Below are 23,975 nucleotides of genomic sequence, written 5' to 3' on the forward strand. Positions count from 1 at the left end.
TTAATTTTATTTCGAATTTTTGAATTAAAATGGAATGGCTGTGTTAAGGTTCTTTCAGGTTCAACACGCTCGGTTCTTCGATTATAATGAAAAATTTTCCATTATAGTGGAAATTATAGTGGTTATACTATTATAAAATTATTATAATAGGCAAATATTATTTATTCGCCTATGCGGGTGCCTCTCTTATTGGACCAATGCACGGTTTGTTATTTTTTAGCAAGTCACGCCTGCCTAGAGTTTCAGGCAGGTTGATGCAAAATTTAGAATTGAGATAGGACCATTAGATTGCCTGAAGATGAGAGGTAAACAGGGGACGCTTACCTATGGTCTAAGGCAGGTTGAAAGCAAGAATTGAAACATGAGACTGTTAATTTCGCCTAGAATCAGAGGCAAACAAGTGTCTAAATTCAAAATCGGGCGATTCTGCAATGAGCATCAGGCAAGGCAATTGATTCAATTTATAAACTTAGACGTTTGCTAGACTAATAAAAAAATTTGATTGAATGTTAGTTGAACAACAAGTTGACTGAAATTACAAAGGGGAATAAGAGGTCCAAAGCCCACAAGGGCCTCCTATCTGCCTTGAATGTTATGCAAGTGAACTTGCAATTACAATCTAGGACAGTATGTTAAAATACTACTGGGGGAGGCGCAGCTCCTCTTTCACAGATGAACAGTTCGTAAACTAGTTCATAAGATTATGTACTCAAGTGTTAGAGCTTAAGATACAGAAACATCTTTTGTATCAGCCCATTTACCGTTCAAACGAATTTTATGTTTGAATTGTCTATGTTAATCGGGAAGATTGGAATAAAAACGGAATCTTCAGGCACGTAGCCCACGAATTTTACGACTTGCATGATTTTGTCTCCAATGTATATTTCCTTCATAATTTTTCTGCTTTTTAAACTTGTCCCATGTCAAGATGATTTCCCCCTTCAACATTAGGTCCTATGTACATGCTTGATTGTAGCCATAGATTTTTTTTTTCGTATATCAGAAGAATTACGAAGTGTGATAAAGAAAAATCAGAAGAAATTAATTCAGCAAAAAAATGATTGCACAAAACTGGGCGAATTACCATAATTCAAATTAGAACTAAGAACTATGGACATTTGTGATGAAATAGCCTCGAAGAGACTGGTATACGCATTTTTGTTTTTAGTGTTTTATCTTTGTTTGGTCGTTATTTTTTTTCTTTGTTTCTATTGTTGCTTTTTTCGTTGAAGATTTAATTTTTTATTGTCCTTTTTACTCTCTTTCTCTTTGCTTTAATAATGCTGCTTGTTCCATTTTTTTAATCAGAGGTAAACCCAGGCTTGGATTTACCACTTGACCCGAGCCTAGGGGTGCAATAAATTTTCATTACCAAGTGATTTTTTTCTTAACAAAAGCCGAACCGATGTGATTTATCGTCACAAGCGCCAGGTGCACTCCACCGCTGCGCCGCCTATTCATAGATAAGCGATTTTAAAACAACAGCAATTCCATGGGCACTTAAAAACTGTCAGATTTCTTTCAAGAACGTCAGCTGAGAGTTCGGTATCACCCCACTTTCATTGCTTTTGGCTCATTAGTTACGTTTCGTTCGGTGCTTTCATTATCCCCTAATTTTTGGGACTTCCCGAAAATCTTACAAAAACGGAGCGGCAAAAACGCTTGGGCTTAAGAGCTTTGAATCCGGTCCCGGGTCGGCTCTTTTTTCTTCTGCTTTTGTTGCACGACAAATCGGAAACTGTTAACTGTTCGTTCTCTATTCTATATTTTTCTGTTCTATGATAATCTATCATTGCAGTTTAAGTTTAGGTTTGCGATTGCTTTTATCAAGTGATCAGAAACGAAGAAGCCTTTTTGATAATATTTGTTGACTTTCTTCCTGTATTTTAGGTAGACATAATTATATCGGAGTGGATGGGCTATTGTCTCTTTTATGAGTCCATGTTGGACACTGTTCTTTATGCCCGTGACAAATGGCTCAAGGAAGGAGGCATGCTTTTCCCAGACAAAGCTTGCTTGTACTTGACTGTAAGTTGTTTTTTTTTCGCACGCTCTTCACGATTCTTTTTCATTATTTTTGTTTGTTATAGCATTGAATCATCTAGTTTTTTTTAATGATTTTATCAGCCCGGCGAACTGTAACCTACTGACGAAATATCTATTTTCCATGTATTCTAATAATGAGTCAGTTTTTTTGTTCTATTTGATGTAGCTGAAATTGTTCAAAAACCGTTTTGGTCGGTTCGTTCGCAAAAGCTACATTTTTGCGACACATAAAAAAGTCTTCCGGACAAGTAACGTCTTTTGCTTCGTCAACACGCGTGTTGGGTGCATATAAATATTCCCGCGGAGCTAACAGCATACATGCTTTTTACCTAAACTATAATTTCTCGATATTTGTGTTATTTTGCGTTGGGTTGCAAAAATTACGCTGTCTTTTGGTAATTACGCTTGGCTCAAAATTTTGTTACAATTTAACCTGAAAATTTTCGGGAGACAGGGGAGTGGCTGTTAATCAAGATTTTGCCCCGGGTGCAAGAGAAGTCAGAACCGCCACTGACTAATCGTAGACCTTTTACAATTTTACTTTGAGTAATTTATGCTCCGGAATGACAGTGTGAAATCGCTACAATGCCTTTCCTATCTATGTATGTACCTATGTAGTTAATAGATCAATTATCAGCCCTATCTCCTCGTGTCATCGTTATTTATTTAGTGCTGATTTTCAGTTAAGATCTAACCTGATGTCACTGCGAGAAATTCTTTCACATGATTTGTACGCGATTCAGTGAGACCCAAGTAGAATGAAAAAAAAAATTCATTTTTTATGAATCGTTAATGGTGGTTGCAGCTTTAGCTGTAGCCTCGGTAAAAAGCGAACCACAGCCCATAGTAACCGAAAGTTCTAAACATATTTAAAAAACTGTCAAGTGAGAAATATATTCCATAAGAGTTAATATAGGAATGATAACTATCGAAAGGTTTAAATTAATAGTATAAGTTCATTGCGTAAACAAATCTTTTGGGGAGATGGACGATCGGTTTGTATGGTTTAAAACCACATACCAGAGATTCTGAGCTCCCTTACTCGAAAAAGGAGGGAAAATCGCTTTTTGCATGGGTAGCAGTGGTTTGTCTTTTTTTTCTATTAGGCTAGGAGAGTACCGCAAGATAGTTGAGAAAGGCTTAATGGCTCATTTAAAAGACACTGCTCATATAAATGGGCTTTTTATAAATTCGCCTTGATAACTATCGTAGAGTCCACAAAAAAATAGTGCTTTTTCGTGGCATTTCTGGAGTGGAAAAGGGTATGGGGCATAAGAAAAGTACCATTGTAAATTCCATGATTAAAGTCTTAGAGGTTTATAGTACCCTCTCTTGTATACTCCCTCTCTACATCTCTTTAGTAAGTGAAAACAACAAACAGTGTTGTGAAAAATAAAACTGCCCAGTGAAAAAAGTTCATTTATTTATCTACGCCATCTCAAAGATACTGGCAATAATAATTCCCTTCGGGCAATATACCTCTAGGACTCTATACATGTGACAAAGTTTCAGTAAAGTGCTAGTTTTTAGAAATAAATAATTAAAAGAAAATGTTAGTTTATTTGAGCTAGTTTTGTAGATATATCTTGTATAATTTGCGAAGCGATGATTTTGTTCCTCTAAGCTTCAACTTAGCTTCCGTGAGAATGAACATTCTTTATTATTAGTATTATTATTATTTAATGTGTTAAAATCTTATGGTCATTGCTAGGATTGTAATTTGTTTGAAATTTCTGTTGCCAAAGTTTACTCAGTAACGTGTAGCTCAGCATAGGGCTAAAGTCTAGAGCAATGCCTTTTAATTTTTTAATTATTTGTCTTGGTATTTGACATTCTTTGTGGATTTCCAATAAAGTACCTGCAGGCAGGGACTGGAGGGGAAGACTTCTCGATGCTCCTTTGAGATTTTTTCGACAGACCTCCCTGGGAAAATTAAAAAAAAAAAAATGGAAAAATTTGCTTTTTTTTTATCCAAACCCTAAAGCATCTTTTAGAAACTACAAATTAAAATGTGTCTGATTGGTTTGTGGATAAAATAAGTAAATCAAAACACAGCCGATAAGGACAATGGTGGTAATTTAGGGAAGAGCCCATTATCCCCCTTAGGTTTTTGACCAAAACTAGATTTTGAAAACACTTTTTGGGGGGGTATTTTAATTGGGAATTTAAAAAAAAATACATTTCGTAAACACCCCCACCCCAAATTTTTGTAAATTAACGCCACCGGCTAAAGATTTTTCTTTTTTCCGGAAACATATCCTTTTGTTCAATTTTGTGATAAATAAACTATCCATTATCGCTTTCCAGCTGCTCGTGCTCTTATTATTGACCTTGCATATAAATCATTATCCTAAATACTCTTTGTGTTTCTTCTTTTTTGTATGTTTTTAATTTTGTACTTTTGCTGTAATTTTAACCAATTGGGTTGAATTCTAGTTTCTACTCGACTCTTCAGTTTATTCCAAAGAAAGAAAAAAAAGTAAAATCTTAATCTGATATACCTTTGTTATTTATCTGAGAAGCGAATTAAATAGAAACGAACATGTAGTTTCAATCTACAGAAAGGTTTAAGTATATTGAAGAGTTAGCTTTTATTTCCCCTATCGCTGCAACCCTAACCGAATCAAGAATTCAATAAATACTTCCAGAAATATTATTTTACCACTAAGCATATGCCCTGTTTTTTAAATGTTTAAACGTTTAAATAAAATTGTTCTTGAATAATCTAAAAAAGTTATTTTACTTCTACAGGCTATTGAAGACCGACAGTATAAAGACGATAAGATCAATTGGTGGGACGACGTTTATGGATTCAATATGTCATCTATTAGAAAAGTTGCTGTTGCTGAGCCCTTGGTGGATGTTGTTGATCCAAAACAGGTAAGATGCGTTTTGGACGTAAACAACGGGTTTTCTAAATGGGCGCTTACGCCCCAAGGGAATGTTAAACAATTTAAAGTTTGATACCTCTTTAACACGTCTTTAATGTATCTTTACTGATAAAAGATAATTGAAATGGAGAAAAAAAAATTGAAATAGAGAAGAAACAGAAAAAGAAAATTGAAATAGAGAATATCGCCAATTTATCTGCGGAAAAACGGGAGAAGTATCCTAATGAAAATTTTGTTTTGTATTATGATTTTATACTCGTTTTCTCTACTTATTTTCTACTTCTCATCTTTAACGTTTCGTGAATTTACAACCCCCTACCCCTTCAAAGTCAACAACTGCGTGCTAGGGATTATCCAGGATTGGGGGGGGGGTGTAAAAAACTTGCAAAAAAAAATTGTTTATATGCATTTTTTACGTTTTTACGAGTCGGACAAAAACAAAATTTTTGGGGGAGGCGGGGTTCAAACCCTCCGGATGCAGACTTGGCTGCGTGCTACAACTATCGAGTAAAACGATATATAATGCTTACTTTCGTAATTAATCTACTTTCCCCCTTGCCTCCAAAGGTGCAACTTAAAAACGTGGATAGTTTCCGTAATATCGCGCTAAGAGGATGTATACGTGTCAATCAGATGCCTCTTGCGAAATGTTAATAATGTCGTGTTATCATACTGCTAGTTATTGTAATAACTACCAATTATACTGATAATTAGAACAATATAATATTTTTAAAACAAAATCTTATCTGAGGATTAAAAAGTGTATTCCCTCATCGACTTTTTTTTGCAGGAGATTTGGGTGCTATACGTAATTCTGTTTACACCTATTTCGTTGATTTAGTGTAGATTCCATCTACACGACAAGGAACTCAGCCGCTTAATTTCAATTTCTGTCGGTATGTTTGTAAAATGTTTGTGACGTCGTGTCAACATTTTATTGTTTTTGGCCCCAAAAAAGCGTTGTTTTTCTTATCATTATGAGAATTACAAATTTAAGTGGCAAATTATAAACGGGAAATGAATTAATAAAATTTGCTAAAAAAAAAAATATGATAGTTTGTCTTCTAAAATGATAAGAAGTATTAGAATCAATTAATTAACTGAATGAAATAATTGGTTTATTCCTTATTAAGTAAAATTGAATTATTAAGTTTGAAATTACCACCAAAAAAGAATATTCGATTTCCTTTACCCAGTCGAAATAGAAAGAGGTACAAATCAATTGCTAGAGTAAAACGTCGATGATGTGTCGGCCTTGTAGTGCTACATCAAACGCAGCAATGTTTATACGAGGAACTTTCTTATTTTGGTGGTTACATAATACTACAACTAACAGCTCGATGTTGTAGAAAGCGCTCTTGGCCCAAAACAATCGCTTGTCTTTATCCACCACCCTAATCGTTGGTTTACCTCCCCCCATGAAATTCCCACTTTTTTAGACTCTTAGAATCTCCTTCCACTCCATTTGAGAGTGTACTTTCTTCTTTTGACTCTGTTGGGTAGACAAAAAGAGTAGTTGTTGGGAAACTATTTTCATTCATCCATTCAATGTATTTATGTCATCTAAACTTTTTTTCATTGTAGACCTTGGACATGGAATCGATACCATATTTATAACCATATTACGTACATGATCTTTGAACTAAGTGATGTATGATAGTTAGTGATCTATGGTAGTTCCTTAATTAATTGTTATCAGTAGTTGTTGTTATGTGATTTCTAAATGTGGTAAAACGTGTTCGACAGCCATGGTAATCATATCAAAGTAAGGACAGAATATCTTAAGTTATGGGTAATGTGTAAAGCCGTTCTTGGGGGGGGGGGGGTGTTGCTGGGTTTGAACTTCCCCCTGAAATTTTTTTCTGACTCGAATTAAAGTAACAAAATCGCATATAGACAAATTTTTGATGTGTTTTGCAGTTCTATTTTGAAACCCCCAGAAATGCAAAATTCCACATTTATGTATGTAGCAGCCTGAAAATTCCGCATTAGATTTCTAATAGGCTGAAGCTGATGACGTGACTCATTAAGATTAGTTGACTTTTAAGGTGGGTTTTCTCCCTATTTCAAAAACCAGGCAAACATGGTCAGGCTTGTAACTTTAATGGGTAGCTTTAAACTGGATGAATCTTACATATTTTGAATAATCATAACAAGCTGATTCTTTTGATGTATCTATTAATATCTAAATGTTGTTTTTAGAGTTTTGGTTACTATTAAAATGAACTGCTCCCTACTCAGAGTTTGTTACCATGAACTTTTTGAGAGCATACTAGAGTCTCAGATGCTTTTTATGCGATCGGTTAGGTGTTAAGATCAGTTAGGTGTTAAGAATGCTGATCAATTGATAAAGGTCAGCGGTTCATGCACGATTTTTGATGACACAATACTTCTTGGGTGTTAAAAATAAAGCAGCTTCATTTTTCTTGTCTTTAAATTCTGGCAAAAGTGTTGTTTTTGAAGTTTATAAAAAACCGGTATTAGAAGCGGTAGAAATCACATCCGCTAATTTCCTTGTTTATCAATAGTTACACCTTACTGGACCTTAAAATTCCCAGATTGCAACCACATTTATAGCTTGAAAGTAATAGGTTTTCTGATTAATGTGGTCCTTAACAGGAAGAGTTTGATTGTGAGATTTGTTTTAAACTGGCCCTTCTCCTTTTCCTAGAGCTTTGACAATTGAGGGATCGCTTTGATTTGCTAATGAATTGCATGCTATGTGTGCATCCATCCACAAAGGCACATAATGGGGAAAGGCTATAGAAAAGTTCCTCTTCCTTTTTGGTGTCAGGGTCACCCCTTGAAAAGCTAGCAACTGTGACTCAAAAATTTACATTTTGTTTCCCCTCCTCCCACTAAACATTATGAAAAAAGACTTTTTCATAGCTGGATTCGTTGTTTTAGTATATTAATTGTTAGTTTGATGCTACAAGCTCTGAATATAATCAGGGAAAACGCGATGAAAGTTGAAACCTATAAGATCACTAGAACTCAAACAATCGAAGCAAGCAATAAATAGAATATTGTCCAAGTAGATGGCATCAAAAATAATAATACAAATAAGAGTGATGGTAATAAAGCTTTCAATCCAATAGAAGAACAGCAAATGAGCAATAAGCTATCAGAAGTCATTATATCTCAAAAGACTGAATCCTCTAAATCAGAAAAAAAAACAGCATAAAACAAGATGACTTTACAAAAAATGAAATTCAAGAAAGCAATGGTGACAAGTTATTTAAAAAGGTTTAAGAAAATCTAATTCATGAGGTATTAGAGATTAATGAACAAGCTACTAAAACAACAGAAACTACCCATCTGAATAGTTCTACAAACAGTAATATAAAGGAAAGCTATGTCGAAGTTGTTGAGAAAAGTATAAAAAAAGATTCCAAGAAGATATTTCTCATAAAGAAAAGGATGGAATCAATATAAATTCTGAAAGGCATTTTTCTCAAGAATTTGTTAAGCATGAGATGATCAATGAATTAGGACCACAAGAACAGGAAATTTGGTCGACAGAACAGAGAAAACACAAACAACTTATGCTGCTTTTAGTATGACTAGTTTAGAAGGGCAAGAAACAAACTTCGTTTTGTATCCAAGCAGCGATTTGATTGCCAAGATCTGCTGTGTGATGATAGTGACAGAAATTACGACCCCTGTAGCTTATATCATCTGGGACATTATAAAGAGATAGCAGAAATCCTTCTGGAAGATTTGGGTCTTAATTATAAAGTAAAAAAAAGCTTTAATTGAGTCTATACTCAAAAGTTTCCATAGTTTTGGCAGAAACTTCAAATGAGAGTAGCATTTTCAAAATAAGTAAATTGCAATTCAGAAGGTTTTTTTTTATCCTGAACTAAATAGAGAGAGCTAAGAGATGGCAAATCTGATGAAAATAGTCAAAGCATTTTTGCAGATTTACATAATAATTTTCGTAGAGTCCAAGCCTTGATATAAAAAAAAAACAAAAAACAAATCACCTACTAAAGCTACCTTTAGATTTATGGTTGTTCTTTCTAAAAACTGTTCAGGACGCATCTAGTTATCAGTAAATCGCAAATGGCGCATTAGGTATTAGACTTTTATAGTTAGGGAAAAGGGCAGTTGCCAAAGTTTGTTCGTAGTAATTTTGTTTGTTTTGGCTTGATTTCTATATTCAATTCAAGTTTCATTCGGTTTAAGTTATATTTATTCATTTTCATTAGCTAGCACCTATTGTATGTTTTTTTATGTATGTTCATTTTTATGTTCATTTTTGTACTTACGCAGCGTAGTAGATGACGTCATTGCAATATTACAATAATATTTTTAATGTAACGTTACTATGATTAATATAAAAGCAGTCTTTTATATTTGTGACGTCATCGTATAAACAACACAGCCGTTTGACACAATGACGTTACTTAGAGTATATATTGGATTCCTCAGACTGAGGCAATCATTAATTCAGTCAATCATATACAGTGATATTCTATAGAGCATAAAATGAATACCATAGATAAAGAAGGGCTCAACTCTCTTTCAACTACGAGAAGTAAACCCAAATCAGCTATTACTGCTAAAAGTAGCAAAGAAAAAGAGACTCCAGTAAAAGAAGCTCCACATGAGGGAGAAGAAGATCCCACAGCTCATTATGGCAGGAAGAGCACAGTCAATTCCATTAATAAGGAATTGAAAAGGAATGAAGGTCAAGAGAAATCCCAGAAGGTTACTGAGAAGGAAGAAAAACTTATTTCTCTAAGTAGAAAGAATAGATTTAGTCAGATAAGAGGTAAAAATGGAGCTAAATTTGCCTCTAATGACCTCTCGAAAGAGCCTGCTGAAGCTGAAAAAGAGTTTTTTGATGCTGAAAAAGAAGAATTCATCAAAGATGAAATACAATCTATTTTTGAAAAAATGCTACCAGATTTCTTTAAGGCATTTGCAGCTTCCGAAGAAGACGAATCTATCGACAAAGAAATACAATCTATTTTTGAAAAAGTGGATCGAGATATCCGAAAGGTATTTGAAGCTTCAGAAAAAGAAAGCACCGAAAGAGAAAAGAAATCCATTCCCGAAGAAAAACTAGCAGATGGCCTTGCTGAGGCTGAAAAAGAAAAGGAAGCTATTGTTGAAAAAGCTTGTTTTAAAGCCCTAGTAGATATCCCAAAAGTTTCAGCAGCTTTAAAAGGATACACCGAAGAAAAAGTGTTAGCTACTGTTGAAAAAATCCAAGCATATTATTCTAAAATAGTTTCTGAAGCTTTAGAAAAAGAAGAATGCACCATAAAAGAGGAGCAAGCTTTTTTTGAAAAATTTAAAGCATCTTTCCGTGAAGAATTTTCCAAAACTTTGGAGAGACAAGAGTTAGCCGAAGAAGAAAAGCAAGCTATGCTTACATGTGCTCATGCTAAGCTTAGTGCAATGGATACCCTTGGAACCCTGGCAGAAAGTTCAAATAATCTTACTCTTTCTAATTCCAATCAGGAAAAAGTCAAACCTCTGAGGACACCTAAAAGAAAACACAAAAGCAAAAAGAAAAGGTGGTAAAAAGAAAGAAGAAAATAAGAAAACAACTTCGTTATTGTTCTAGTAAATCATTCAATTTTTATGTGTTTTTTTTGCCTTGGTTATATTTTATGAAACATTCGCTTATGCATAAACTATTTTCTAATTTATTACTTGTGTCTTTTTCGGACATATAAGAGAAAATGGAATATAGTCGTGAAACTAGAAATGTTTAATTGGTTGAAACATATGTTCTTATTACTACCATAACTTAGTTTTCCGTTTGGTGTAAAGATCCTGCAGCAGAAGTATAAGGTAAACCTTTGAGGAATTCCTTGCTTCTTTTCGATTTATTTGTTATAACCAATAGTCTAGAGACGGATGGAATGATTGATTTTAGAGTAAGCTTACGCTTTTATATTGTTAAGAAATTTTGATTTGTATTTTTTTTTGTGATTGGGGTTAGCGTCAAAATGTGTCGGGGATTGGAATTGAGCTCTAGATTTTGTTTTGGATTTATTAGTCCCCAATAAACATATTAATTTTAAAATGGTTGATTATTATTTACTAGGGTCGAGGAAGAGGGAGGAGTAAGAGATTTTTTTCGAGGAAGTATAATAATAGTTGGTTTTTGTTGCCAAAGACAATAAAGCACGAAGGTGCCAATTTGCGTTTTTTTTTTTTTTTTTTTTTTTTTTTTTTTTTTTTTTTTATGTTTTTTTTTTTTATAGAATTATGATGATGAAAAGTTAAAAATAAAACTTTATATGAATCAAAATTATCAAGCTTTCAAACGTTTGCTGTGAACATAATATCCAAAGGACTCAGTTACTGATCTCGATGAAGAAAGCTGAAGTAAGATATCATCCAAGTGATATATTGAAAAGGCAATGATATCAGTTTTACGACATTTATCAGCATAAAGACTTCAATTTCTTCTTCTTCTAAAAACCAACAACTGAGTTCTAAAAACGTCTTCTTTTGGCTTAAAGGAAATTACAGTTTTCTTCTTTTTTTAAACGAAAGGTCTTTTTACATATTTTTTATTTTAACTTATGGGCTTTTTGGTCAAGAATGTTTAGCCCTCTTCTCTAACTTAAAGGGGAATGTTATCCTATGACAGCTTATTGTAATTTATATCTCTTGTATATTGTTTTTCAAACTTTAACAATATATGACGTCAGTCGACAAACAACTTATTTTTATATATATATACTAGCTGTTGGGGTGGCGCTTCGTGCCACCCCAACACCTAGTTGGTGGGGGCGCTTCGCGCTCCCCCCAGCCCCCGCGCGCGCGTAAGTCGTTACGCGCCATTGTAGTTGTGTCCCTGTGTCCCACCTTTGAATATAGATAGATATATATATGTTTTTAACTGCGTAAAACTTGCGAATATACAACATTCTTCGATGTCCGTAATTTATCTATGAGTGTCCCGGTCGTTATTTGTGTCCCGGTGTCCCAGTCTGTAATTTCTCTTTGATTGTCCCGGTCGTCATTTATATTCCCTGAGTCCCGGTGTCCCGGTCGTCATTTGTGTCCCGGTGTCCCGGTCTGCAATTTCGTCAGTCGACAAACATGACGTCAGTCGACAAACAACTTCATGACGACATACAGCTCAATCCTTATAATGACGTCAGTCGACAAACATGACGTCAGTCGACAGAAACACAAACAAACAACTTATTATATATATATATATATATATATATATATATATATATATATATATATATATATATATATATATATATATATATATATATATATATATATATATATATATAATAGCTGTTGGGGGCGCTTCGCGCCTCCCCAACACTTGGTTCCTGGGGGAATATGTTTTTATCTACGTAAAACTTGCGAATATACAACATTCTTCGCTGTCCCATTGTCTGTGCATACAAATAGATTGTCAGATGAAATATATGTAAATTTAGAATTCGTTTTGAAACATATAAAATTTAAAATTGAAATTGGCACAAAATGTTATAGAAATGTTTTTATTATAGTTTCAAAAACAAAACTGGATTCTGGCCGTCTTAATTCTCTCGAATATATCCAAGTAGTTGCGTGGTAAATATTAAATTAAAGTTTACGTTAAAAATTTAATGAGATGGATGTACCTGTTTTTTATCAAACAGTTCGTGGTAACGAACTGTAGTAAGGAGCGACCCGGCTCAATAGTAAACGAAACTCTAAAAAACAGGATTTTGATGCTAAAATATACATCAAAAGAATCGGATTTTCATGTTTATTTTAAATATATAAGTTTCATCAAATTCAGTCGTTGTCATAAGAAGTTACGAGCCTGAGAAAATTTGCCTTATTTTGGAAAATAGGGGGAAACACCCCCTAAAACTAATAGAATCTTAACGAAAATCACACCATCGCATTCGGCGTATCAGAGAACCCTATAGCAAAAATTTTGAGCTCCTATCTACAAAAATGTGGAATTTCGTATTTTTTGCCAGAAGACAAATCACGGGTGCGTGTTTATTTGTTTGTTTGTTTTTTTTTTGTTTTTGTTTTTTTTCTTTTCCCCAGGGGTCATCGTGTCGACCAAGTGGTCCTAGAATGTCGCAAGAGGGCTCATTCTGACTGAAATGAAAAGTTCCAGTGCCCTTTTTAAGTGACCAAAAAAATTGGAGGGTATCTAGGCCCTCTCCCACGCTCATTTTTTCTCCAAAGTCAACGGATCAAAATTTTGAGATAGCCATTTTGTTCCGCATAGCCGAAAACCACAATAACTATGTCTTTGGGCATGACTTAATCCCCCATAGTCCCTGGGGGAGGGGCTGCAAGTTACAAACTTCGACCAGTGTTTACATATAATAATGGTTATTGGGAAGTGTACAGACGTTTTCAGGGGATGTTTTTGGTTTTGGGGGTAGGATTGAGCGAAGGGGGTTATGTGTGAGGATCTTTCCTTGGAGAAATATGTCATGGGGGAACAGAAATTCAATGAAAAGGGCACAGGATTTTCTAAAATTACTATATAAAAAAAACAATGAAAAAATAAACATGGAAAAATTTTTTCAATTGAAAGTAAGAAGTAGTATTGAAACTTAAAACAAACAGAGATTATTACGCATATGAGGGGTTCTAAAAATACTTTAGCATAAAGAGCGAGATATTTAGGAGGAGATAAATACCTCGCTCTTTATGCTATAGTATTTTTAGTGATTTCAACTATTTATTCTACGGCCTTTCTGATTCAGGGGTCATTCTTAAAGAATTGGGACAAAACTTACGATTTAGTGTAAAGAGCGAAGCATTAACGAGGGTACAAACCCCCTCATATACATAATAAAAATTTAAGAATATAAGTTTGTTACTTAAGTTAATTCTTAAGTTACGTATATATACGGAGTAATTTCTGTTCATTTTAAGTTTTAATGTCGCTCCTTACTTTCAGTTAAAAAAAACTAGTTTTTTTTATGTAATTGCGTAAAAAAATCAAATCTTGGTGTAATTTTTGAAACTGCTGGACGTAAGACCTCTTCAACATTTTTTATCGCTGAACGATATTGGGATTTAATGTGTGTTAAAGCTGAGAAAGAAACTTCACATAAATATGTGGTGTTGAATGGCAGAAGTACATTTAACGCCATATCGGCGATTGTGGGAAATTCAGTTCTAGTTCCGATCCAGAATTCAGTCAAGGGCTTTTTTCGGTATTCGTAGTTTTAAGTTTGAGTCACACGAAAACTCAGCAAATTCCTCTTGAGCTTTAAGTGGCAGATGATCAATCTCACTTAAGCCAATCCAAAACGGCTTTGGAATCCAAACTATTTTTTGTAAATCAATATTTAATCTAAAATATGTCCGGAACTGTATTTCTAGCGCCTTTAAGTGATCTACAATAGTTTTTGCAATAAAAGTTTTACGATGAATTTTCTCAATTACAAAATTGTCGTCACTGGAAAACATTTTGAACGATTTTTTTTCGACCCTACTTTTCCAAATGCTGTTCTTTTTAATAAAACTTTCAGTTTTATCGTATGAAGTAAATATATCGCAATTTTTTCCTTGAAGAGACAAGTTAAGATCGTTTAACTTCGCAAAAAATATCTGACAAATAACACAGCTTGGATAGCCACGAGTTATTTTGAAAAAAAGCAGCCAATTCACATTTTCGTTCAGTTAAAAATATTTCGATCTCGTCCTTTAATACCAATAATTTTTTAAACTTTACCTCTTGACAACCATCTTACTTCTGCATGTAATAACAAAGTTGTGTAGTTGGAATCCGTAACCTTACAGAGATTTGAAAATAAGCGACTGTTAAGGGCATGGCTCTTAATAAAATTTATAACCTTAACAGCATCCTGAAGCACATCGTTCAATTCTGGTGCTATCAATCAATTAAGAAGCACCCAAAGGATTTTTACATGCCAGGAATGTAAGGTCCCGTCAGTCGCGAAAGGGTTAAACTGACTAATTCGGAATAACATGCACTTCGTTCACAATCATACAATGGCTAAATGAAAATAATACGAAATGTTTATATAGTTTCTTCAAAATAACACATAGAAATTTTGTTGATAGTATTTATCAGGATTATTTCGGTTTTAAGAGATTGGTAAAAATAAATCTACATTTTCTTATAAACTTCTATAACATCTTTGGATTCATAGTAAATTCACACAAGATATTATAATGATCAGAATAGAAATGCTGGTATAAACAGTCTTTCCGAACCAGAAGATTTTATGATATAATTATCTAGGATGATTGTTGTTTTTCTTTATAAAAGTAATTTTAAAAGTTAAAAAACATTTTTTGTTAAATTGTATTTTTATCACTCGTGACCCCATAATTTTGCTACGCGACCCCAAATGGGGTCGCGACCCATAGTTTAAGAAGCCCTGATATAGAAGATAGTGTAACAGACAAACAACTTATTTTTATATATATAGAAGATATATATATATCTAAACTTGCGATGGTATAGTGGACAAAGCTGCACCTTCTGAACGAAGGTTTACACGTTCAATCCCACGTGTTGTAGGGAAGCATAGAATTAAATCTATTAAATAAATTTTGTTGTATGTGTATGCATGAACATATTGAACATATGAATTATTGAATATTGTACAATATGAATATTGTACATATGAAGCATATTTATCAGGAAATTAGTCAGGAAATAGATCAAGGAAATAAATCAGGAAATTAAGCCACTGTTGTGTTCCGATTTTTTTTTTTGAAGTTTCGTGCAAGAAATTGATATCTGGTCATATGAAGTGATAAATTAAGTCATTTGTGGCGGCGACAAGGGAAAAAAGGGGGGCACATAGGAGTTATTCCCATGGAAGTGCTGAGATGAAATAGTGTCACATTGTATGATTTTTATGATTCTTTTAATTTTTAGGTAGTTAGTAACTCGTGCTTGGTCCGTGAAGTGGATTTGTACACGGTGACTAAGGAAACCATCCCGTTCACTGCGCCTTTCCATCTCATGGTAGGTAACTTTACTAGATAGCCTTTTTTTGAACCAGCTCGAGCTCTAAAAGTGAAATTAATAAATTATTTAGTATGTATAAAGCACAATAGAGATATATAAACAGTAGGATTATCCTAAAAAATATCTTTCACCTAGAGTCTCGCCGCGAATAAAAGCTTTTCCCGTTTCCTTTATTTAAGTGATTCATTGTAATTTCTCAGTTGCTGGATCAACTTTGAAAAATGGTGCAAAATTGCATTATTTATGATTGCGAAAGAAGAAAGAAAGGGGGTGAGCCAGCGTAGGGGTTCGCTAGTGTCCCATCACACAGGTATGGCTTATGACTTGACTAAGTGGTGGATCTGGGATTTCTAAAGGGTGGGGGGCTGGATTAAATTTTGGACAATGCGAAATTTCCAGTGCTAACTTCTGATTAACGCTGCAGCGGAAAAATAGCCATAATTTCACAAATAGTAGGAGAGGGATCCGCGAAGTGGCGGGACTATTTAAAATTTGCCACAAAATGTTTTACAACAAAGGGGCAACTTATTAGTTTTAGCACTGATTATCTATTAAATTTTGCAATAATTTGTGGCTTTAGATAGTATTATTGCGCCATGAAGTGTCAAAACTTTTTCTTCTTGGTAAGGAAAAATATTCTCTTGAATTGTTCCTTTTTTATACTCTTTTTCGGCCATAAAAATATCCTTCGAAGTTTAATGTAGGACCTTTGTTTTTCTTCTTCGTTGATTTTTGGATTAAAATCAAGTTGCCATCAATCCATGGCTAATTGGAGGAAAAGCCAAGAGAGATAGTCTGAGTGGGAGGCACAGCTGGCATAAGCCTTTTTCAGGAGTGTATAAAAATGATGTCATTTCCACTTGTTGATAGATAGTCTTTCAACTATCCATCCATCTTAGGGCAGAACTAAGGTAGATAGTCATAGGAATTTAGGGATGATCGAGATTTTTGAATTGACTCATGACAGGCAATATCGACGGGTCTGAATTTGCTTGGACTCGCCGGCGAACTAGTAAGTAATTATTTTAGTTTTCGTTGTTTAAATATTTCATTATCTCCTTTGTTGAACAAAAAGGCAAAAAATTTAAAAACTAGTATTTTAATGAGCTCCTCAGTACTACAGAAAATAAAAATCAAACAAGTATCAATAAACATATTTGAAAAAAGGAAGTGACTAAATTTAATTTAGCTGTAAGTCTGCATTCATGCTGACCTCATAATGTTTCTTTGAGAAAAATTGATAAAACTATGGAACATAAATATCAATACGAAGCGCCAAACCTTCTAATCAAATGTCATCACGTTATGGCATTGTTCAAATAAAGCTTATTTTTATCTTGATCGAACCATTATTAATTTTTCTTTCCATTCTCAAACCAAATGTTATCTTTATCTTTTGCATTATTACAGCCATAATACCAATTATTTTCCTTTTTTATATCTTCAGTGTTTTGTATTTTTCCTTATCCTTTTGACGCTCGATTCGTCTTATTTCTTTTCCTGTTCTCCAAGCTGTGAATACCGATGCCACAGGCGTGCCTACCCATAAAAAATCTAATATCGCTTATGTTTCTCTTGGTTTATATATTCTCCGGAGGAGCAGCATCCTTGTCCGGCTTGTCTTTTTGGATTGTCTTGATCTCTACTGTGGTACAAAGCTAATCCCAAGGTCAAAGCGTTATTAATACCTAATTACGCTTATTCACTGTAACTACAGATTATAAAATCTTTGTGGTTCATCTTGTTATTTTTATTTGTATACTTTACGAGATCTGCTCTTCGTTGGGGGTTAGTGTTTTTTGTAGTTTAAAGTGAATTAAACAAAACTGAAAACGCCCTTTGCGCCAGTAATCATTCTTGAAGATGTTTATCTTTTAACCTTGTTTACTTATATAAATTGAATTCAGAGACTTAAATAATAGTCAGGTGTAAGAATAAAAGATGGAGAGACAACATAAAATAAGCAAGAACGATATACTGAATAAGTTCAAATATCAAACATTTATCCATATATTGGCAATTCATTGCTCTGTATTTGCAAATTCAATTCTATGCAAGTTCTATGACTATCTTCCTTAGTTCTGCCTTACGAATGACGCATGGGCGGATGATAGATATGACTTATCTATTAACAAATGAACAAACATCATTTTTATACAATCCTAATAAGTGCTTATGCCAGATTTGCCTCTCACTCAATCGGACTATCTGTCTTAGCTTTTTTACAATTAGCCATAGCTTGATGCCCACAACTGCTTGATTTTAATTCAAAATCAACAGCCCGATGTAAAAGTTGTTTTTTTCGTAAAAAATGTCATCCCTTAATATGCTACATGTCCATTAAAAAAAAACACTGTAATTTCGAAGTTAAACCCCTAAACTGAATTCTAAATTCGGCTCTCTGTCTGTATAAGTTGTAACCTACAATGAAGCTTTCTTAATTCTTGTTTCTTATGCACCATATTTGCAAATTCAGCTTTTTGAAGCTGAATGAGAAAATCGCTAAATGTTTTTTCCTTTGATATTAGATTAATTTTTTCTTCGTCATAACTGTTGGGTTTTTTTTTTTTTTTTTTTTTTTTGAGGACAATGACACAGGTCAAATAAACTGAAAAAGAACCCAAAATATAATATATGATTATGTTTATGGAAGTCGATAATTGTAAAACTTGCCCTGTTTATTCCTTTTTGAATTAAACAAAAAAAAACAAGTTTTTTAAAATGAAAGTATGGAGCGACATTAAAACTTAAAACAAACAGAAATTACTCCGTATATGAAAGGGGCTTTTCCTCCTCAACGCCCCGCTCTGTAAGCTAAAGTTTGACTCTTTCTCTTAACTTTACATTTTAAAACAGTAAAATACTTTAGCGTAAAGAGCAGGGCGTTGAGGAGGAAAAGCCCCTTTCATATACGGAGTAATTCCTGTTCGTTTTAAGTTTTAATGTCGCTCCTTACTTTCATTTTAAAAAACTTGTTTGTTTTTTGTTTTTTTTTTAATATCTGGACGTTTTTGAATTAATGCATGTTTTGGTCTTGGCTCTCCGCACATAAATAATTTAAACGAAATTTGCATATTAATTTTTTGGGCTAAATGGCTTTTTCATAGTTTTAATCGGAAGATTTTGAGAAAAAAGAGCGAGGAAGGAGGCCTAGTTGCCCTCCAATTTTTTGATTACTTAAAAAGGCAACTATAACCTATAATTTTTTATGTACGTTTTCATAAGTAAAAAATATACGTAACTTACGAATTAAATTACGTAGCAAACTTCTATATTCGTATGTTTTTATTGCGTATATGAGGGGGCTCACCCCTCGTCGATACCTCGCTCTTTACATTAAAGCTTAAATTTTATCCCAATTCTTTAAGAATGATCCCTGAATAACAAAGGCCGTAGAATAAATAGTTGAAATTACTAAAAATACTTTAGCATAAAGAGATAGGTATTACGAGAAGGTAAACCCCTCATATGCGTAATAATTTCTGTTCGTTTTAAGTTTTAATGCTGCTTCTCACTTTCAGTAGAAAAAAACTTTTCATATTTATTTTTTCATTGTTTTTTTTAATAATGCTAGAAAATCCTGCGCCCCCTCCATTGAAAGTCTCTTCCCCCATGAGAAGTTCCTCCATGGAAAAATCCTCCCACGTAACCCCCCCTCAACTCTCCCACTTAAACCAAAAAATCCCTCTGAAAACGTCTGTACACTTCCCAGTAACCATTACTATATGTAAATTAAATAAAAAAAACAAGTTTTTTTAACTGAAAGTAAGGAGCGACATTAAAACTTAAAACGAACAGAAATTACCCCGTATATGAAAGGGGCTGGTCCCTCTTCAACGCCCTGCTCTTTACGCTAAAGTTTTTACTGTTTTAAAAAGGTAGAGTTGAAAGAGTCAAACTTTAGCGCAAAGAGCAAGGCGTTTAAGAGGGAGCAACCCCTTTCATATACGGGGTAATTTCTGTTCGTTTTAAGTTTTAATGTCGCTCCTTACTTTCAGTTAAAAAAACTTGTTTTTTTTATATTTAATTTCTGAACGTTTTTTAGTTAACCCATGTTTTGATTTCGGCTCTCCGCAGATGAATAATTAAAGCAAAATTTGCATATTTATTCATTTGGCTAAATGGCTTTCCCATAGTTTTGATCGAATGATTTTGAGAAAAAAGGAGGGGGAGGAGGCCCAGTTGCCCTCCAATTTTTTGGGTACTTAAAAAAGGCAACTAGAACTTTTAGTTTTTTCGAACGTTTTCATTAGTAAAAGATATACGTAACTTACGAATTAGCTTACGTAACAAACTTCAATATTCGTATATTTTTATTACGTATATGAGAGGGTTCGCTCACTCGTCAATACCTCCGTCTTTACACTAAAGCTTAAATTTCGTCCCCTGAATCACAAAGGCCGTAGAATAAATAAATGAAATTACTAAAAAATACTTTAGCGTAAAGAGTGAGGCATTAAGAGGAGGTGAACCCCTTATATGCGTAATATTTTCTGTTCTTTTTAAATTTTAATCCTACTCATTACTTCCAGTTGAAAAAAACTTTTCATATTTATTTTTTCATTGTTTTTTAAATAATGCTAGAAAATGCTGTGCCCCCTTTATGGAAATCTTCTTCCCCCATGACAAATTCCTCCATGGAAAGTTTCCCTACATAACCCCCTCTTCTCAGCCCCCCTGAAAACGTCTGTACACTTCCCAATAACCATTACTATATGCAAACACTGGTCAAAATTTGTAACTTGCAGCCCCTCCCACGGGGACTGTGGGGGAGTAAGTCTTCCGCAAAGACATATTTATAAGGTTTTTGGCTATGGTGCATAAAATGGCTATCTCAGAATTTTGATCCGACGACTTTGGGAAAGAATGAGGGTGGAAGGGGGCCTAGGTGCCCTCCAATTTTTTCGGTCACTTAAAAAGGGCACTAGAACTTTTCATTTCCGTTCGAATGAGCCCTCTCGCAAAATTCTAGGACCACTGAGTCGATACGATCACCCCTGGGAAAAAAAAATACAAAATTCCACATTTTTGTAGATAGGAGCTTGGAACTTGTATAATAGGGTTCTCTGATACGCTGAATCTGATGGTGTGATTTTCGTTAAGATTCTATGACTTTTAGGGGGTGTTCCCCCTATTTTCTAAAATAGGGCAAATTTTCTCAGGCTCGTATCTTTTGATGGGTAAGACTAAACTTGATGAAACTTATATATTTAAAATCAGCATTTAAATGCGATTCTTTTGATGTAACTATTGGTATCAAAATTCCGGTTTTTTAGAGTTTTGGTTACTATTGAGCCGGGCTCGTTACCACGAACTGTTTGATACAGGTCAAAGTTTATAACTTGCAGCTCCTCCAACGGGGACTGCGGGGGAGTAAGTCGTCCCCAAAGACATAGTTATTAGGTTTTCCGACTATGGTGAATAAAATGGCTATCTCAGAATTTTGATCCGATGACTTTGGGAAAAGATGAGCGTGGGAGGGGGCCTAGGTGCCCTCCAATTTTTTGGTCACTTAAAAAGGGCACTAGAACTTTTAATTTCTGTTAGAATGAGCCCTTTTGCGACATTCTAGGAACACTGAGTCGATACGATTACCCCTGGAAAAAAAAAAATAAACACGCATCCGTGATCTGTCTTCTGGCAAAAAATGCGAAATTCCACATTTATGTAGATAGGGGCATGACACTTCTACAATTAGGTTCTCTGATACGCTGAATCTGATGGTGTGATTTTCGTTAAGATAGTATGACTTTTAGGGGGTGTTTCCTCCTATTTTCTAAAATGAGGCAAATTTTCTCAGGCTCATAACTTTTGATGGGTAAGACTAATCTTGATGAAACATATATTTAAAATTAGCATTAAAATGCGATTCTTTTGATGTAACTGTTGGTATCAAAATTTCATTTTTTAGAGTTTCAGTTACCATTGAGCCGGGTCGCTCTTTACTTACAGTTCGTTGCCACGAACTGTTTGACTTGGTTAAATGAAGGGATTTTGATTTCCCTAATCGGTTTGAATATTTTTTTTATTTCCTAAATTTCGGTTCCAAGTTTATTCCTATTAGAACCTAATCAATTATAATATATAAATCTCAGTAAGGGAATGCTTCTAGATTTACCATTTTAGACCTTTTTGCACGTGTCCCATGGAGAGAGCAATATGTTGACAGATATTATTCTGGATTTGGTTCATATCAACTCAAAATCCTCCAATTACAGGCATGACTTGAGCTTCTATGTTAGACCTTATGTAATAATGTAAAATGTATAAAGTGGGGTATAATGGGGGGGGGGGGGAGTTGACCTCATATTGAAAAAGATCAGTATTATGCTACCTAATGAGATAATGTGTAAATTATTTTCGTGTGTGTAATTATTAATTGAAAAACGAAAAGCAAATCGTAATTGCTTGAGAGCAGTTAATTATTTCGTTTATGATATTAATAATCTGTATGGATAAAGTAATGTATTAAAAGCCGTCAAACAAATGAACAATAAATAAATCTTAAACTACCCATCTGAAGTTAGCGTAATGCGAAAATTTCCTCTCTTATCTATTTTTCCACTGGTTATTGCCAAAAAGACCTTTCTTTATGGGAGAGTTTTAATTCTAGTGGTTTTTAAGTTCAAAATGTATCCAACAACAAGTAAGAGATAGCTTCAACGATGATGAGTTGTATTCAACAGAAATTAAATAAAGTTTCTATTTCTCTTACGAACTACACAAACATACATGTAGCAAGAATTGGACAAACGTCTGATGTAATAAAACAGACTAGGATAAAGCCTAATATATATCTGGGGTCGAAAGATTGATCCAGATCTCGTTATCGCTAATATTCTCAAATGAAGAAGCTGCCTGCACCCGAGTAAAAAAATGGCTCATCCTTTTTGCCACACCTCAAGCAGATACTATTGATTCCTGGACCATGCATATTAATTTTTTTTGTCTTTGCAGGCCCGTCGGAATGATTACGTTCAAGCTCTTGTTGCTTACTTTACAATTGAATTTACAAAGTGCCACAAACGTGTAGGATTTAGTACTGGCCCAGAATCGCAGTATACTCATTGGAAGCAAACTGTCTTCTACCTCAATGTAAGATCTTCTTATTCTTTGTTCGAGTGATATTTGTGTTTCCTTTCTTGGATACTATTCGTAAGGCGTTTATTTGTGCCCGGTCACAGTATAGTCACACCTGCCGCTGAAATTAAAATCGCTTTGTAATTTTTCAATGTTACGGGCTCCGTCGACTATAATTAAATAAGTAAGATTAAAATACACTGCACTGTGACAAATCGTTTGTGCAGACCCATCAGGTCGGTCAATGTTCAACTTTCAATCATAGAATTTACGATTAATTGGTCTGAGTAAAGATTTTCAGATATTAGAGACTAAAGCTCGTACTAGACTACAAGCCTGATTTCTAGGACATATCAAGGATTATTGTTCGGGAGAGGGGAAAAAAAGAAACACAGCTCTGCTGCTTTTGTTGTCGCTAAGATTTGCTATTTCAACTGCACTGGAGTTTAATTTTTATCCACGAATGTCTGCTTTCCACTGAGGGCCCATATTCAGCCCGTTCGAACTTGGAATTGTTTAATTTTTCATGATTCTCTAATAATTTTCTCTAGTTTTTACATTAGTTGCTCTCGCTGTTTTGACGATCCCTAACCCCAAAAATGAGCCTACACATCCTTTATTCCCTATAAGTTTATTAATTATTTATTGCAATAATTATTTGTAAGTATTTTAATTAAGTTATTCTGGGACAGGTATTTTGATGGGGGAAGGGGGGGGGTATAAAGCGGTCACCCAACCTCCACCCCCTGGAGATGATAAGTCTGCTTTTACCAAAAGAACCTAATAGGTATATTTGTAGTCATTGTTTTACATAGCCCATTTTCTAAAGACTAGCAAGCCCGGTATAAAAAGCCGATAATATAAAGAGTTCGATTTGTGGCGGTTGAGGTATGTAATCAGAATTCAACTTTTAATAATTTTTAAATTAAATTGGATTTAAACTTGTCTTGAATCTTCTAAGCTCGATTTGATAATGATGTACTGACAGTGGTATT

General features: G+C 34.2%; 1 protein-coding gene across 2 annotated transcripts in view; it reads left to right on the forward strand.

The window, feature by feature from the left end:
- The window catches only part of LOC136028987 (protein arginine N-methyltransferase 1-like), a 50,173-nt gene that overhangs the window by 22,942 nt on the left and 3,256 nt on the right, over positions 1-23,975 (forward strand). For both annotated transcript variants that reach the window (XM_065706985.1, XM_065706986.1), the window contains exons 4-7: positions 1,891-2,028; positions 4,798-4,926; positions 15,808-15,897; positions 22,858-22,995. In XM_065706985.1, coding sequence (XP_065563057.1) covers positions 1,891-2,028; positions 4,798-4,926; positions 15,808-15,897; positions 22,858-22,995 — 495 coding nt within the window. The remainder of the gene's footprint in view (positions 1-1,890; positions 2,029-4,797; positions 4,927-15,807; positions 15,898-22,857; positions 22,996-23,975) is intronic.

This window comes from Artemia franciscana, chromosome 7 (assembly GCF_032884065.1).
Source record: "Artemia franciscana chromosome 7, ASM3288406v1, whole genome shotgun sequence".
NCBI lineage: Eukaryota > Metazoa > Arthropoda > Branchiopoda > Anostraca > Artemiidae > Artemia > Artemia franciscana.